The sequence below is a fragment of the Triturus cristatus genome, chromosome 2_1 (genome assembly GCF_964204655.1).
Source record: "Triturus cristatus chromosome 2_1, aTriCri1.1, whole genome shotgun sequence".
Lineage (NCBI taxonomy): Eukaryota > Metazoa > Chordata > Amphibia > Caudata > Salamandridae > Triturus > Triturus cristatus.
The window spans coordinates 360396059-360414018 of record NC_140581.1 but is presented as its reverse complement, the minus strand read 5'-3'; the positions used below and the strand labels follow the sequence as shown (position 1 = coordinate 360414018).

The 17960-nt window shown below is 46.1% G+C and overlaps 1 protein-coding gene across 1 annotated transcript in view; it reads left to right on the top strand.

Annotated features, from left to right (window-relative positions):
• Nucleotides 1-1847: 1847 nt before the first annotated feature.
• CDC20B (cell division cycle 20B) overlaps nt 1848-17960 on the top strand; it is a 322511-nt gene continuing 306398 nt past the window's right edge. The window contains exons 1-2 of the mRNA XM_085631290.1: nt 1848-2090; nt 2270-2341. Of these exons, the coding sequence (XP_085487416.1) occupies nt 2028-2090; nt 2270-2341 (135 nt within the window). The 5' untranslated portion in view covers nt 1848-2027. The remainder of the gene's footprint in view (nt 2091-2269; nt 2342-17960) is intronic.

Genomic DNA, 17960 nt, shown 5'->3' with positions numbered 1-17960 from the left:
GAACTCTTTAATGTAATACAAATTGTAACCGTGGACAGGCGCGCAACACCCATTGGACTCACAGGGCTTCAGCCCGCCCCCCCCCCCCCCCCCCGTCGTGTGTGGCAGCCCGGGATGAGACAGCTTCCCCGGCACCACACAGCCGCACCCGAGCACTTCACAGGTCTTTAAAAGACCATTTGCATGTTAATGAGGCCTCGCTGTTGTTTCACCCCTTCTAAGAGCCCCTGCAGCTCCACTCTGCCTATTGCTTAAAGATTCCGCCCCCCCCCGAAATATTTTCTTAGCTCACCCTGAAATTTGGCTCTAATTGCGCCTCTGACCGTGGATATGTAGTTATCTGGACGTAGTGTGTAAGGAATATTGAGTATTGTAATTGCGTTTTATTCTAAGGTGTGCTATGAAACTATTTTCCTGTTAAATTAGTAGTGTTTAAAAACTCGAAGCATATAGGAGACGTTTCTCTTTTACGATACTGTATTACTCACCTGGTAAGTATCTGTTGTTGTGTAACCTGACAGCCAAAATTAAGATCGCGAGAAAATACGACTTCCTAAAATCATGCGAATGATAAATTGAGAACTAGAACAAACATTTAATAAAAGAAGACTGCTCGTATACACCCGGTTCATGCCTGCTGCCAGTATACTGTTTTTTTCCCCAGGGAGATTCCCCGTTGCTGCACTCTGCCTCGCGACACTGTTTACTGAGCGTCTTTAAGAAGTCCGTTGGTTGAGCGTCTCTTCCCTTGAGTGCGGCCCCTGCCAGACCTGTGTGTTTGCCATTTTATAATTACACATCACGTCAGTTCTAGGTGTTGGCAGTTGGAGCGTGTGCCGCCTATTTGCCCGCCGCGTGTGCCACCGCTCTGCGTCTACTTTGCCGCTCAGCTGACCGGGAAGGGAGGAGAAAGGGGGGCAGGAGTTTGCTGCCTTGATTACGGAGTTCTGTAAACAATACTGTGGACACAAAAGACAGACTACGGTGTACGGCTGAGCGGATTATAGTTCGGCCATTTTAGGACAGCGCTCGTTGCTAGCTACCGAGGAACCGTTCTGATAACAAGGCAGTCTACAAAGGGCCAGTTCTATTTTAATGGTATTCCTATTCGGGAATTTAGGATAAAACAGTGTATATAGAGTCATATTAAAAAAAGTGTAATGCTTGCCAAAGTTTTGACTTTTTCAGCAAGCGGTTTATTGAAATGACAAGTTCTTGAGAGATTTAGAAATTGGTAAATCGTTTACACTCCTTTGAACTCTAAGTCAAGAATCAGTTCCATTTATAAAATAACTATTGCTTTTTAAACTATAACTGAGTGCGTGGCGTATGCGAGTTTGACTTCGTGTCTTCCGTTGAAACCGCAAAGTTCTCTGCGGGAAAACCAGGGACGGTTCCTTTAATGCCAGTCAGCTTTTTCTCTACCTCAAATCATATGTCAATGTATAAGTGAGTCGGAGTCCACAATCCGCATTAAGCTAAGCGGGCACATTTCACATGAAAAGTTTTGGATACGGTACTATGAAAATCACAGGGTAGCAGCGGGCCGGCCATGTACTCGGACGGTATCTATACGTCAGAAAGACACTTTCCTTCCTTTCAAAGCGCTCGTCTCTTTCAGTGAGACCCGTAGGCGCTCCTGGGTTTCTTGCCGGCACCAGGACTCTGCCCCACAACATGCCACAATAATCTGACAGAAACGCCAGCCACACCCCTGCAAGTGACGGCACAAGACTCATTCTGGCCAATCGGGTTGAAGCGACCTGCTTCCCGCTCCTCCAGCCGCCGACACAGTCTCTTTAAATGCAGGGCTGGCCCCTCTGGGAGCATCAGTGGGCGAGGGAGCAGGTGGAGCAGCCGTGAGAAGCCTGGGGCCCCGCCATCCCCATTCAGGGCAGTATCACAACAGCAGGCTGCAGAGAAGCATTGAACAGCGGGCACTCTTACAACAGGACTTACCTCTGCAGTCTGCACTCCAAACGTGCAGCTACCCCACATACCTAGCACTCACTATCATTGAATTACGGATGGAGTGGAAGCTGCAAAGGCTCGCCTCTCGCCGAATCAAAACAGACGAAGACATGCTGTGGGTAAATGCCACCTTCATTAGTGCTGCTTATATCTGGGTGACAGTGGCATGCATTACAAGTGACACGATAGGACATGCACCCTGAGCAATGCCGTGTGGTTGGGAGCGTCGTGCAGAGTGCTACTGTATTATTTTTGGAGATGTTACACGTCATTACTAAATTTCCGTTTTTTTCCTAAGGAGAACATCATGAAGACACTGGACAGAGATCTGAAAAAGAACCGAAGGCTGAGCTCCCAGAAAGGAACCAAGGTACGTCCTGTGGTGCTGACCCCGACCCGTGAATCCCTGGTAACTGTAAAATCCGTGCAGAGAGAGAAAGCGCCATAAATGGTGATGCCGAGGCAGCGTGCACTTCTTGCACACATGACAACCTCATGCCGCAAGTACAAAATAGATGAATATTGTAACGGTTCCAGTTGATTGTCAGAACTCAAACGAATCATCGGGATATACAAAATAAGCACACCCATATAAGATAATTGTTTTATATACAAAAATATTAATACAGCCCGAGTTAACAATCCGAACCTAAATAACGAGAGCAGAGTGCACGAACAGCCAGTGTGAATGAAATGCATACCGAAATAAGAAAAAAAATATACACAGAACAAGAACAATTACACATAACAGCAAAGAAAGATCGATTTAAATTATTTTTATTTAAGATCTTCAAAGTGGGTGTATCTTAAAACTAATTTCATTGACAACACTATCGTGTACATATACGATTTGACTAGCCCGTTTGCTGGGCAGTTTAGCACTATAATCAAGTCCGCTGGATTTATGTGGCAATAGATAATACATTTATGTGGACGACTGAGTCAAATATGTGGCAAGGAAAGGCAAAGTTTGTAGCATTTTCGGTTAGCAAACGCAGCTTTTGTAGCACAACCTGTGACATTCGTGTCCAGTTATCCAGGCTTTAATGAGGTGAAAAGTTTGCCAATATGGTTTTAATTTCATGAACTATGGGGACGACTTTTGTCTTCATCAGGAAACGAAAGTCCTGTGTAGTAAAATGTAATTCAACCTTGATTTAAACATAATATTATCTTTGTCATAAAAATGCTTTGTTACGCTGTTCGTGCAAATTAATATTTACATAACCTTATTTGCAAAGCAGAAGTTATCTCAGTATGGCGCTCAGAGTTATTAACAATCGCTGCGCGTATCTTTTTATCTTCAATCCTTTGAATAATAGATAGTGGACGTGTACAATACTGTTCTGCAAGGCTATTTCATGTTGTAATTTATGTTTCCAGAATCCATGCGGTAAGAACATAGGATAAACAAGAAACCGAATAAAAACATACTTTTCTGTACAAAAACTGGCTATGTGTGTGCTGGTTCACAGCCGATGCAACACTGGCTGTATTAAATTAGCGGAATATTATATTCCAATGGAGAATGGAATGTGCCATGTCGTAGATCCTGGTCAAGCTAAAGCATAATACCAATATATTAGGGCTTTGGAAAAACGTCAAGGATGCCTTTTGAAGCAAGTTAACTGTGTGGCAGTATATGTTGTGTCGACTAGGCAGTGCATTGCTAGCTGGCTGCTCCTTGCTTAAGGCTTCAGCAGCTGCTGGTTGCACTCCACATTGATGCATTTGGGATCATCGAATGAAGAGCAACATCGCCATCTGGTGGACTACTGTTGATATCACATGCGCTCCAATTTATACTGTATGGATACGTCTTATCGACCCTGGGAGTTCATTGGGTTAAATGGGCACAGCAAGCGCATGCTTGTTTTCTGAGATTGCGTTCTCAGTAATATTGCCTCTCTGATCACGAAGCTGGGCTGTTAGCGCGCCGCCTGTGTCATGCAGGCAGTGTATTGTTAGCTGGCTGCTCGCTATGAATTCAGCAGTCGCTACTACCCTGCCGCCTGCTGCAGGCCTACTCATCTGTCGCCCTCCGCTCCTGGCCCGGCAGCAGCACGCTTGGTTGCACTGTGCTCGCAGTGCTTCGTGTGTGGTGGGAAGGCAGTGTACGTTAGCTGGTTGACACCTCAAGGACACCAGTCCACTTGCACCTGCCATCCAAACGCACACGCGTTCGCCATCACTCACCGGGAACGTCCAGTGCGTGGGTACGATATCAAAAGGGTCCTACTGGTGAGCCAGTCGAAATGGAAAGATCAACTCTTTAGGCATGGACAGTGAAGAAGGCAGATTGAAGGGGCCTCGCGCTCTTTGACCGCCTTATATAGACTTTTATTTTATGTACATGCTTAACTTACTCCTGTGCGTTATAAGGATGCAGCAGGCCTGAGAATCTCAGTGACGAAATAGAGGAATGTGTTGTATTATGAAGTGACAGAACTTCCACGTGAGTTCTAATACCTGTTTTACTTTTGATAGTAGAGATTATATTTTCTCACTTCTTGTAATCAAAGACATTTTCTGGGTAGAGATAATGTGTAATACACCTGGAACATGTGGTTTGTAAGTGAACACATACACAATCCGTTTCTAATTCCTTGCAGACACACACCTTTGAACAGTTTAATGCAGTGCTTACTATTCAGAAATGCTGACACTCTTCCGTTAAAAGTGTTACAACCCTGTCTGAGAAGTGATAATACTCTTATCTTACAAATTTAAAGAAGTGCAAGTACTCAGTACCCGACAGCACCTGCCCAATTAAAGAACTGCTTTCATGTGTATAAACAGTACTGTTTTTTTCAGTGGGTGAGAAGCATGCAGATAGATTGTTGCCCTCCACTACAGGCAGTGTGATGTTACAACTCAACTGTAATACACTGTTACAGTAACGTAGTGCTATTATTTTCTTGCTACATGTACTTAGTGATTTTCCAATTCGACTGCACTAAGAGAGATCGAGACAGGTTTTTTACAAGGATTGCAGGCTTTCATGTGTTATGTTGATATTTCCTGCTCTTCAAAGCAAATTGATCACGGACTTATTAAATAGTATTGTACTGAGCTGTACCACACAAGCAGCATGTGCTAGTGTACACTACTGCATGTTTTGCTTTTTGGAATAACTAAATGAATGTACCTGCATGATGCTTTTCTTTCCTGTAACTCACGATTGTGTCTTTCTGTGTGGGGTGACTTGGGATAAGAACGCAGCAGCCCTTTATTCAATGGTGTCTGTATGTTGTATCTGTGATTTCGTGTCACGAGCTCACAGGCACGTGCAGGCAGCACCGAATAAAGGTGGCCTCTAAAGTCTGTGGTGATTAGGCAGTGTATTGTTAGTTGCTGTTTACTCAAATTCCAGCAGCTACATGCACTTCCACATCGGCACACGACCCTGCATCTAAACCTGCTGCCCAGGGTTAGCGTTGCATGCAGCCCGTGTTGCGTGGTAGCCCCGGCTTGGAGGTATTGTAGTGAGGTAGGTGGGAGTCAAAAACCACCAGATGCGTGAAAAATGTGATACTAATATGGCACTTGGCACAGTGTTAGGTAGTCATATGAACATTGACTTCTGATTGACCTAAAAAATCTGCCCCCACCCCATTTTAGGCATGTGATGTCATAATACAAAATGGCCACTGCAAGAGCAGGTAAATTATCATAAATTTAATATTAGTGACGGTGACTGAACTACTTTCTGTCTGCAGCTTGGCCTTTTAACAGCGTGTTTGCAAGAGAAGAAAAGTATGTAATGTGTGCTGTTAATATGTACTAGACTGCGGAGGTCTCTCATTTGAAAGTGAAGGTGTATTCAGTTCCTTGTGTTTCCTAACAAGATGTAGTTTTATAATGCAGAATGATAGCAATTGTTAAAACATCCATAATCTAGGATTGTGTATTGAAATGCTGCAGGTTCTAGTAAGTTAATGCTTGTAAGTATAAAATACATTTTTTGATAATAATTCGAACTGCTTTTTTATAAATTTATCAAACACAGAAGTGTCCAAGATGTGTTGTAAAATATCAGGCCATCGCCCAATTCATTGATTCGCCTTTTGCCGTCCATATACATGTAAATGTCTGAGTTGGGGCTGTCAGGATTTAAACATGTGAAATGCAAGTTAAATACAAAGCTCTGTAACAAGTACACGTCCTACCTGAGCTTAAGGGGACGAGACCCTGTAACCTGTATGGGCTGCACACATACACACCCTAGCAGGCTATCCTATTACAGTAAGCAACTGCGTCTTCTAGGTTACATCTGGATCTCTACAGCAGGTGCATTAACCCACAGGCCTTTCTAATTTGAATCCTTTGACCTGCAGGTTACACTCAGATCTCAGTAGCAGACTTGCACCCCCTGAGCTATCCTACTAAGTACACACCATATGATATTCAGGTTACACGCAAATTGCTGCATTTGCTCGATTGAATGGAGGGGCATATTTACAAGCACATATCAGCACCAAAATGTCACTTTTCACAACTTAACGTGGTTTAACGCGGCCTTGTAAATAAGGCACCCTTTCACTCTATACTTAGCATGAAAGGGGAGTGCAATGGGCGTTGCAGTGGGCGTTCCACCGCAACACGCATTGATTTTGACGCTGCTCCATATTTACAAGGGTGGCATAAATATTGGGCAGCGTCAAAATTAAGACCAGAAAAAGCCTGGTCTTACCTTGACACAAGGAGAAATGTTTAATTTCGCGTTGCTTTTGCTGTTTCCATGTGTGCGTTGTGCAGCACACATAGAAACAGCAAAATGCCATTGATTGTTTATGTGCCGGAAGGTACACCTTCCTGCACATAAACAATCTTAAAAAAAAAAAAAAAAACGTTTTGTACCTTTTATGTGTGCTGCATTAAGCAGCACACATAGAAGTTACAAAATGCCATTTAAAGATTGTTTGTGTGTAGTAAGGGGACCTTCATGCACATAAACAATGTTCCCCTGCATCGCAGACACCCTTGCACATTAGTGTCTGCATTGGCGCTAGGCGGCTAAATTAGCGACAGCGCAGAGGGAAACATAGGGCTGCACCGTATACATGTAAATATGGTGCAGCCCTGCGTTTCAGAAGTGGTGGAACACGGCGTTAAGCTAAGGAGGCTAACAACACACTCTGCCACTTCCTCATAAATATGCCCGAAGTGTTTTCATGCGTTTCACAGAGGTCATCATGTTCTGCAAGGGTTGTACAGCTTTCATCACATTACATGCAGTGTTCATTATACAAGCAAGGGTATGGTTAGTACCTGAGTAGTGATAGACTACTGGATACTGCGAGTCAGGACAGAGGTGCATTCTGAATCTGAGAGCTTTGTGGTAGCCTCAGTACAGGGCTCGCACTTTGATGCTGGTCAGACAGCAGGGCCTCATGAGAGCTCTGCAGAGGCCTCCCTACTGGGACAAAAGTGATTTTGCAGGTCAGGACTGAAGTGTATTTTGAGCACCTGCACAAACATGGATAGATCTGCACTTACAGGGGCATATCAGCAAGGGCCGGCGATAATTATCGCTAAGCGCACTTCGAGCTAGGATAATTATCGCCGGCTATCGCTGCTTTCTATCGCGGAGATAGCGTGCTATCAGCAACGCTTATCTCCAAAGCGATTGATATGCAAGCGTTAGCTGGAAAACAGTGTGATCATCGCTGGAAATCCAGCGATAATCGCACTGTGACCTGCGATACCTTGCTGATAGGGCAGGGCGGTCTTAGCCATGTAATCCACCTCCCATTGGATTACATGGCTAAGTCAGAACAAAAGCAGGCATAAAGAAAGTAGCGATAACTATGGTTAGCGCTACTTTTCTTATCACTATGCTTCTTAGCGATTCCCTTGATAATTGGAGAAATGTCGGTTAGCGACATTCCTCCAGTTATTTCGGGAAGGAACGCCCTCTTTGCATCTCATTAGAGATGCAAAGCTGGGCGTTCAGTAAACAGGCGCTAAGGCATGGATTCACGCGTTAGCGTGTCCATGCTAATAGGGCGATAAAATTATTGCCGCTTTTCGTCTGAGAACGGACGCTAAAGCGGCAATAATTCTATCGCCTCGCCTTGTTAATATGCCCCTAAGAGCTTAGCAGATCAGTGATAAAATTGCGTGGGTGGTAGAAGTGGGGCATGGGAAGAGTCCGTGGGGGTCTTCGTACTGGGATCAAGTGCATTACAGATCAGAGTAAGGAGCTGCATGAAAGCACCGGGAAACCGTCGTACTGTAGTAGTCAGTACTTGGGATTGTGGTGCATGGTGCAGATTAAGGTGGATTTTGAGTGCTCTGTTTATGCCCCAGTACTGGAATACAGGTGAATACTGCAGATAAGGCTAGAGGTGGACGGCGAGAGCTTTGCACATATCTCAGTACTAGGAAATGTATTCACACATACACTGTACACGGTTTATGGGTGCTTCAGTACTGGAATACATATGAAATCTGCAGATAATACTAGATGTGGACGGCGAGAGCTTTACAGGTCTCTCAAAACTAGGATAAACGTTCACACATGCACCATAACAGGTTTGTGGATGCCTCAGTACTGGAACCCAAGAGAATACTGCAGATAAGGCTAGAGGGGACGGCAAGAGCTTTGCAGGTATCTCAGTACTAGGATATCGGTTCACTCATATACTGTACATGGTTTGTGGGTGCCTCAGTACTGGAACACAAGAGAATACTGCCGATAAGGATAGAGGTGGATGGCAAGAGCTTTGCAGGTATCTAAGTACTAGGATATAGGTTCACTCATATACTGTACATGGTTTGTGGGTGCCTCAGGACTGGAATACAAGTGAATACTGCAGATAAGGCTAGAGGGGACGGCAAGAGCTTTGCAGGTATCTAAGTACTAGGATATAGGTTCACACATATACTGTACAAGGTTTGTGGGTGCCTCAGTTCTGGAACACAAGAGAATACTGCCGATAAGGATAGAGGTGGATGGCAAGAGCTTTGCAGGTATCTCAGTACTAGGATAAATGTTCACAGCTGTACGCTACAGGGTTTGTGGGTGCCCAGATAAGGCTAGAGGTGGACGTGAAGAGGAGCTCTGTGGGAATGTCAGTGCTGAGAAACGGTGCATGCTGCAGGTTAAAACAGAGGTGCATTGCGAGAGTCTTAGGAATCAGTACTAGGATCCAAGCTCTCTGTAAATGTCCCAGTACATGATTTCAGTCAGCGCAGACGTGCATTGTGAAGCTCTGGTGACATCTCAATACTGGAGTACACATGTCTTCTGTGAAGTGCAAGCTCGGTGGCTGGCTCAGTACTGCGGTACATGTGTCTTCTGCAAGATAATATATAGTTATGAGGTGCAAGCTCTGTGGCTGACTCAGTACTGCGGTACATGTGTCTTCTGCAAGATAATATATAGTTATGAAGTGCAAGCTCTGTGGCTCGCTCAGTACTGCGGTACATCTGTCTTCTGCAAGATAATATATAGTTGTGAGGTGCAAGCTCTGTGGCTGGCTCAGTACTGCGGTACATGTGCCTTCTGCAAGATAATATATAGTTATGAGGTGCAAGCTCGGTGGCTGGCTCAGTACTGTGGTACATCTGTTTTCTGCAAGATCATATATAGATGTGAGGTGCAAGCTCTGTGGCTGGCTCAGTACTGCGGTACATGTGCCTTCTGCAAGATAATATATAGTTATGAGGTGCAAGCTCTGTGGCTGACTCAGTACTGCGGTACATGTGTCTTCTGCAAGATAATATATAGTTATGAAGTGCAAGCTCTGTGGCTCGCTCAGTACTGCGGTACATGTGTCTTCTGCAAGATAATATATAGTTGTGAGGTGCAAGCTCTGTGGCTGGCTCAGTACTGCGGTACATCTGTTTTCTGCAAGATCATATATAGATGTGAGGTGCAAGCTCTGTGGCTAGCTCAGTACTGCGGTACATCTGTCTTCTGCAAGATCATATATAGATGTGAAGTGCAAGCTCTGTGGCTGGCTCAGTACTGCGGTTCATCTGTCTTCTGACACTTGAAGCTCTCCTGAGGCGGAAGCCGGGAGGTTCTGTTAGATTTTTAAAATCTTACTTTTAATTCATTCATTCTGTGCATTACTTGCCTGTCTTCTTTCGTGCTACTCCTCACGCTTGCACATTGGGGCCATACCTCTCCTGACCTCACTCTCGCCACGCCACCGCTGTCCGGATCCACACCGCTCCTGTGAACGCGGTGAAGGAGGACTAGCAGTGTGATTTTTGGCTGACATCTTGGGTGGGGGGGGGGGGGCGGACAGCGCTCTAGTCACTCAGAGGACCGGGCTCATAAATTCGCATGCCAGCGCGCGCGCGCAGCGGGCGCACCACCAGCGCGCCGAAGGCGCGCCAAAGGCAAGCCCGTCTGCGCCCGTCCACGACCGTTCGGGACCAGGGGCCAAGACCCCTGTCTCCCTGCCCTGCCACATAGGGCTCTACAGCGCTGATTATCTATTAAGTCTACGCTATACTAGGAAAACAGATGGTTTGGACTTTTTTCATGCGCTGGACCTGCCCGCGGTCTGCCCTTCGTGCAAACATGAGTTCCATACTACCCATCCACAAGAAAGGAGTATGCTGTTCCTCAAGGGTTAAATTGATAAGAGAAAAGAGAGAGATATAAGTGAATGCATACCGAGAGGACAGTTCTACCCGTCACCTCAAACCAGTAATGTGGGTCCTAAGGGGAATTCCCTTTTTCGGAACTAGGGCCCTCACACACCCAGCCAGCTAGGTGTCATGCTTCATCATTGGGCCTACTCCTCATTGGGTTGGCGCTGCAATACCCAACGGGCTCCCAATGAGGGGCTCTTTTGCGGAGATCTTTTGTTCCTTGCCAATTAGTGAGGTGTGAGTGAGGGGCCTAGAAAGTGTGGGTGTGTGTGAAGAGTGAAAGTTAAAACAGGTTAGGTAACCAATATAATTTATTTAACTCTGGTTCCTACCTGATTAAAAGAAAAAGGAGAGGCGGTTTTGTCTGACATAATGAATCAGAACAAAGTGGCACTCTACTCCAATAGGTCAACATGTTTCTTGCCTTGACAGCCCTACCGGGTCTATGGCAATTCATCAGGACCAAAGATATAATGTGAGACTACCTACACACCGTGGTATATGTGAAACAACATGAGTTCCATACTACCCAGCCACCTCCCAAGAAACTGGATTTCAATCTACTACTTTTAAATTGCAGATCTCTACCTAAGCACAGGACTGAAATCGCTCTTATGCTGGAGGAATACAGGCCTGATGTAACTTTCCTAACAGAAACCTGGCTGACGCCAGACTCTGACCCAGACATCGTACCAGCTCTGCCCCCGGGTTTTCAAATTCTACGGAAGGATCGGTCTGTTGGGAGAGGAGGCGGCCTGGCAATAGTATATAAAGAACAATATTCTTGCCGATGCATTGCTAGCTCTATCCCTGACTGCGAAAGCCTCGCTTTCAGCATTAACTTCTCCCCTAACAACTGTTTCTCAGGCACCTTGATTTATCGACCTCCAGGGCCCCCGAGGCAGTTTCATAAGGTCCTACCCTCGATTTTAGCCGAAGCTGTTACAACGCTTTCGAACTATACATTGCTAGGCGATCTCAATCTTCACTTTGATGCCGCCCATGATCATATCGCTACTGAGTTAGCGAACGACCTAGCGGCTTTACAATTGGAACAGCTGGTCGACTCTGCCACTCACTCCAAGGGCCATTTATTGGACCCTGTGTTCAGCAACTCTTCTGACCTTAAGGCTGGACGTCCCATTGATCTTCCATGGACTGACCATCTTCTTGTCCCTCTCTCATGGTCTATCTGCAAACCACCCCGCCTAATCCACAGCGAGAAGAACTTTAGAAACTGGGCGAGACTCTCTGTGGAATCCTGGTCCAACAGCCTTATCAGCTCCCGCCCTCTCCCCAACACGGATCCTGACATGGCCAATCAGGAGTACGAAGAGTGGATTTCGCACTCTCTAGAGATTACTCTCCCTTTTCGAAAAATGACCACGAAGCATTCACAAAAAAACGCCCCTTGGTTCTCTGAGCAACTCAGGATAAAAAAGAGGCACTGTAGGAAATTGGAAAGACGGTGGCGCCTTGACTTTTCCTTAGGTGATAAAGCTCTTTACAGAGAGGCAATCAGAGCCTACAAAATCGAGGTTAAACTCGCCCAAGCAACTTACTTTTCCACCCAAATCTTGCGGGCCAAATCAAAACCCAAGGAAATTTTTCAAATAGTGAAGAATCTCACAAAACCCCCACCGCCGTCCACGCTACCTTGTAAATCGCTAGCTCACTGTAACAACCTGGCAGCCTTCTTCCACCAAAAAGTTCTCCAAATATATTCCTCTTTTTCTGACACTGATTCTCATCTTGTTTCTCAGGCATTGCCCTGTCAGGTGGAATTCCCTTCTCAACCCATGGCTATCTTGGAATGTTTTCCTCTGTTGGAACAGGACTCTCTGGAGACTCTAGTGCGGCAAGTGAAATCAGGGTCACCTTGTGACCCAGCCCCTCCAAAGGCTTTGGTCTCGGTAATCCAGGTGGTTCTCCCTACCATCAAGAACCTCCTCAATGCTTCTATTACCTCCGGCATAGTTCCACCACTCTGGAAGCAGGCAATGGTCCGTGCCTTACTGAAAAAACCCAACTTGGATCCTGGCGATTTTAGCAACTATCGCCCTATCTCCCTGCTCCCCTGGGTAAGTAAGATCCTGGAGAAACACATTAATATACATCTGACGGCTTTTCTGGAGTCCAATCAGCTGCTGGATATCACCCAAACAGGTTTCCGACCAAAACATGGGACGGAGACTGCCTTATTGGCAGTAACCGAGAAAACTAGAAGGATCTTGGATCAAGGCGGATCAGTGGCAGTGATCCTCCTTGATCTAAGCGCAGCTTTTGACACAGTTGGCCATGATATGCTTCTCTGTCGCCTCTCTGAAATGGGAATCTCAGGCAAGGCATTATGCTGGCTTAAATCCTTCCTAAGCAATAGATCCTTCCAGATCTTTGAGGGTGATATTGTTTCCTCTAGCAAACCCCTGAGCTGTGGGGTCCCGCAGGGCTCATCATTAAGCCCTGCGCTATTTAATATCTACACGCGACCACTGGCTGAGGTTGTCCGCCCATTTGGTATTAAGATTGTCTCCTATGCGGACGACACTCAGCTAGTGGTTTCCCTGGCACAGGAGGATAGCCGTTCGCGCAAAGGGGACTAAGGCAATGTCTGGAGGACGTGAAAGGATGGATGACGAGATCTTTCCTCAAACTTAACGGGGATAAAACTGAGCTGATGCTCCTGGGGCCCGCTGCTCCAACGTCTTTTGACGCTCTCTGGCCCCCCTGCTTAGGCATTCCGCCTGCATCTAAGGACAATATAAAAAGTCTGGGAATATGGTTAGACAAAGCCTTAACTTTCTACACCCAGGCTACTAGGCTGTCTGCGACCTGCTTTGGCCTCCTTAGGATGCTTAGAAAAGTGCTCCCACTTTTACCTATGGAGGCCAAGCAAGTTGCTGTTCAAGGTCTGATCCAGTCTCGACTGGACTTTGGCAACTCTTTGTACCTCGGTGCCCCTGATTATACACTTCGTAAGTTGCAGACTGTTCAAAATTGTGCCGCTCGCACACTATTACAGCTGCTACGGAGATTATCAGCCAAACCCGGACTGAGGAGCCTGCACTGGCTACCGGTCTGGCAAAGAATCTCCTTTAAGGCACTGTGTATTGCCCATCAGGCCTTCTGGGACAAAGGACCGGCAATCTGCCGTAACCTTATCACTCACTACCATCCTAGGAAACAACTTCGCTCCGGCCAGGCTTTTCTAGCAACAGTTCCCAGAATTAGGAGAACAAGAGCTGGCGGCAGGATGTTCTCACACAACGCCGCCAAGCTGTGGAACCTCCTACCCTCTCAGCTTAGATCCAATCCCAACCTTCCCTCTTTTCGAAAACATCTAAAGACCTTTCTCTTCACCCCCCAAAACTAACTTCATCGAACCAATCCGGTTATTCCTACCTCACTCTTCAGGTAGCGCTTGGACGCCTCAGGGCAGCAATTTGCGCTTTATAAATTCACTTTTCATTTCATTTCATTTCATTTCTGCAAGATCATATATAGATGTGAGGTGCAAGCTCAGTGGCTGGCTCAGTACTGCGGTACATCTGTCTTCTGCAAGATCATATATAGATGTGAGGTGCAAGCTCTGTGGCTGGCTCAGTACTGCAGTACATGTATCTTCTGCAAGATATTATATAGTTCTGAAGTGCAAGCTCTGTGGCTGGCTCAGTACTGTGGTACATGTGTCTTCTGCAAGATAATATATAGTTATGAGGTGCAAGCTCTGTGGCTGGCTCAGTACTGCGGTACATCTGTTTTCTGCAAGATCATATATAGATGTGAGGTGCAAGCACTGTGGCTAGCTCAGTACTGCGGTACATCTGTCTTCTGCAAGATCATATATAGATGTGAAGTGCAAGCTCTGTGGCTGGCTCAGTACTGCGGTTCATCTGTTTTCTGCAAGATCATATATAGATGTGATGTGCAAGCTCTGTGGCTGGCTCAGTACTGCGGTACATCTGTCTTCTGCAAGATCATATATAGATGTGAAGTGCAAGCTCTGTGGCTGGCTCAGTACTGCGGTTCATCTGTCTTCTGCAAGATCATATATAGATGTGATGTGCAAGCTCTGTGGCTGGCTCAGTACTGCGGTACATCTGTCTTCTGCAAGATCATATATAGATGTGAGGTGCAAGCTCTGTGGCCGGCTCAGTACTGCAGTACATGTGTCTTCTGCAAGATAATATATAGTTATGAAGTGCAAGCTCTGTGGCTGGCTCAGTACTGTGGTACATGTGTCTTCTGCAAGATAATATATAGTTATGAGGTGCAAGCTCTGTGGCTGGCTCAGTACTGCGGTACATGTGTCTTCTGCAAGATAATATATAGTTATGAGGTGCAAGCTCTGTGGCTGGCTCAGTACTGCGGTACATCTGTCTTCTGCAAGATCATATATAGATGTGAAGCGCAAGCTCTGTGGCTGGCTCAGTACTGCGGTACATGTGTCTTCTGCAAGATAATATATAGTTATGAGGTGCAAGCTCTGTGGCTGGCTCAGTACTGCGGTATACATGTCTTCTGCAAGATCATATATAGTTATGAGGTGCAAGCTCTGTGGCTAGCTCAGTACTGTGGTACATGTGTCTTCTGCAAGATAATATACAGATATGACGTTCAAAATCCGAAGGCGGCTCAGTACTGCAGTACTGGTGCTTACACTTGTCATGCTTAAGCACATCATGAGAAGTAGGTATTTTTTTCAAAAGTTTTAGTCAGGAGCAAACAGCGGGTCATGTGGAGGCCATTGTTGGACCTGTATGAGTTCGACTCTGGGAGACATGTACTTACTAAAAGTCAAGAGAGAAGTGCTTTGCAAGAGCGGCATTGATGTCTCTGTTTTCTGCAAGATCATATATAGATGTGAGGTGCAAGCTCTGTGGCTAGCTCAGTACTGCCGTAAATCTGTCTTCTGCAAGATCATATATAGATGTGAAGTGCAAGCTCTGTGGCTGGCTCAGTACTGCGGTTCATCTGTCTTCTGCAAGATCATATATAGATGTGATGTGCAAGCTCTGTGGCTGGCTCAGTACTGCGGTACATCTGTCTTCTGCAAGATCATATATAGATGTGAGGTGCAAGCTCTGTGGCCGGCTCAGTACTGCAGTACATGTGTCTTCTGCAAGATAATATATAGTTATGAAGTGCAAGCTCTGTGGCTGGCTCAGTACTGTGGTACATGTGTCTTCTGCAAGATAATATATAGTTATGAGGTGCAAGCTCTGTGGCTGGCTCAGTACTGCGGTACATGTGTCTTCTGCAAGATAATATATAGTTATGAGGTGCAAGCTCTGTGGCTGGCTCAGTACTGCGGTACATCTGTCTTCTGCAAGATCATATATAGATGTGAAGCGCAAGCTCTGTGGCTGGCTCAGTACTGCGGTACATGTGTCTTCTGCAAGATAATATATAGTTATGAGGTGCAAGCTCTGTGGCTGGCTCAGTACTGCGGTATACATGTCTTCTGCAAGATCATATATAGTTATGAGGTGCAAGCTCTGTGGCTAGCTCAGTACTGTGGTACATGTGTCTTCTGCAAGATAATATACAGATATGACGTTCAAAATCCGAAGGCGGCTCAGTACTGCAGTACTGGTGCTTACACTTGTCATGCTTAAGCACATCATGAGAAGTAGGTATTTTTTTCAAAAGTTTTAGTCAGGAGCAAACAGCGGGTCATGTGGAGGCCATTGTTGGACCTGTATGAGTTCGACTCTGGGAGACATGTACTTACTAAAAGTCAAGAGAGAAGTGCTTTGCAAGAGCGGCATTGATGTCTCAGCACTGAGCTACAAGCACATGCTATTAACTCCCAGCTACAGGTGCACTGTGAGAGCTCTGTGGACAACTCAATACTGGGGCACTAAGGCATGAGGAACATCAGGACACAGGAACATTCTGAGAGTTCAGTGGACATTTAAGTACTGGAGTAGAAACACATACTGCAGGCTGTGATCGAAATGCATTGCAAGACCTCTGCCAATTTATCAGTACTGCAATCCAAGGTGAGAGGGCAGGTATGCACCCTGTACAGCAGCCGGCTATAGTCCCACAAGCAAACCTATCGGTCCCACCTCTCCTTCTTTGGATGTCTCAGAACTGTGGTACAAGTGCGCAGGCCCCTCGGCTAAAGGTGTCCTGCCAGAGCTCTCCGGCTGCCTCAGTGCTGGGGGAGAATCGCATAGAGTTGACCAAGATGTAGGTGCATTGTAAGAGGTCTGTTGATGTCTAAATTGCTAGGATACAACTTTAAACTGCAGTTCGGGCCCTTCTGACCAGGGCGGGTCCCACAGTAAAGACCAAAGGGCAGGCATGATGGGGGGGGGGGGGGGGGAGACATAGGGCAGGCCCTAACAACAAAAGAATGGGAGTTTTTTTTAATAGAGCACGCCACATGGCACATAACATGGCCAGCACTGTGACTGCCTATAAGATTGTCTCCTATTGGTATCTGACCCCTGCTCGACTCCATAGGTGGAACCCAGAGCGCTCCAAGTAATTTGGTGGGGATGCAGACTCACTGGTACTCTTCTCCACCTCCTATGGCATTGTCCAAAACGCACCCAGTATTGCGAACAAGTGCTAACTGACGTTGACACTGCTTTCAACACTTCCATTCCAAGGTCCCCAGCATGCACTATTTTAGGACTGGCGAATCCCTTGACCTACCCCCTATGCTCCATTCGAGGAAGACAAATGGCACCAGCATTGGGGGCGGCGCATCAAGGGATCCTATCAATCTGGGTTACCAATAAGGGGGCAGATTTCCAAGCCCGTTGCGCCACTTTTGCGTCACTTTTAACATGGGAAAAGTGACGCAAAAGTGGCGCAAGGGGCTTGTAAATCTGCCCCAAGATTCCTAACCATGCCTCATAGTTGCACAAGCTGTGGTTCATCCTGGGGATGGTGAGCGGTCCATGTCTGTGGATCCCAGCAGCATCTCCTATCCCGAAGTATGGGCACCCTTTATTTAGATTCTATCCTCTGAATTTAGAGCATTAGCAGGTCCAACCTATCTGCAACCACTTTGACTGATCCCCCACGAAATCCTGAATGCAGACTAAATCACTGCTGAACATGCAGCTATATTCTCCTTCCTCTGGCAGTATTGGATCAAGGGGCCCATGACACATAGTTATGAAAGCTAAGTACGGAGGAGCAGGGAAGGGTGTGGGGGTTTGTGTTTTTTAAACTTTTTTTATTTTCTCTCTGTTATACATTTGCGTGACTTTCACTGCTGGCCCCAGGTTTGAGGCAATCAGCTGTGTTCCCTGTGTTACATATCTTTTACCATTGCCGACCAATGGTTGTAGGCGTATAGATGTGTATCAAGCTTTACAGGCTTTAATAAAATTGTTCCATAAAATGCCAATCGG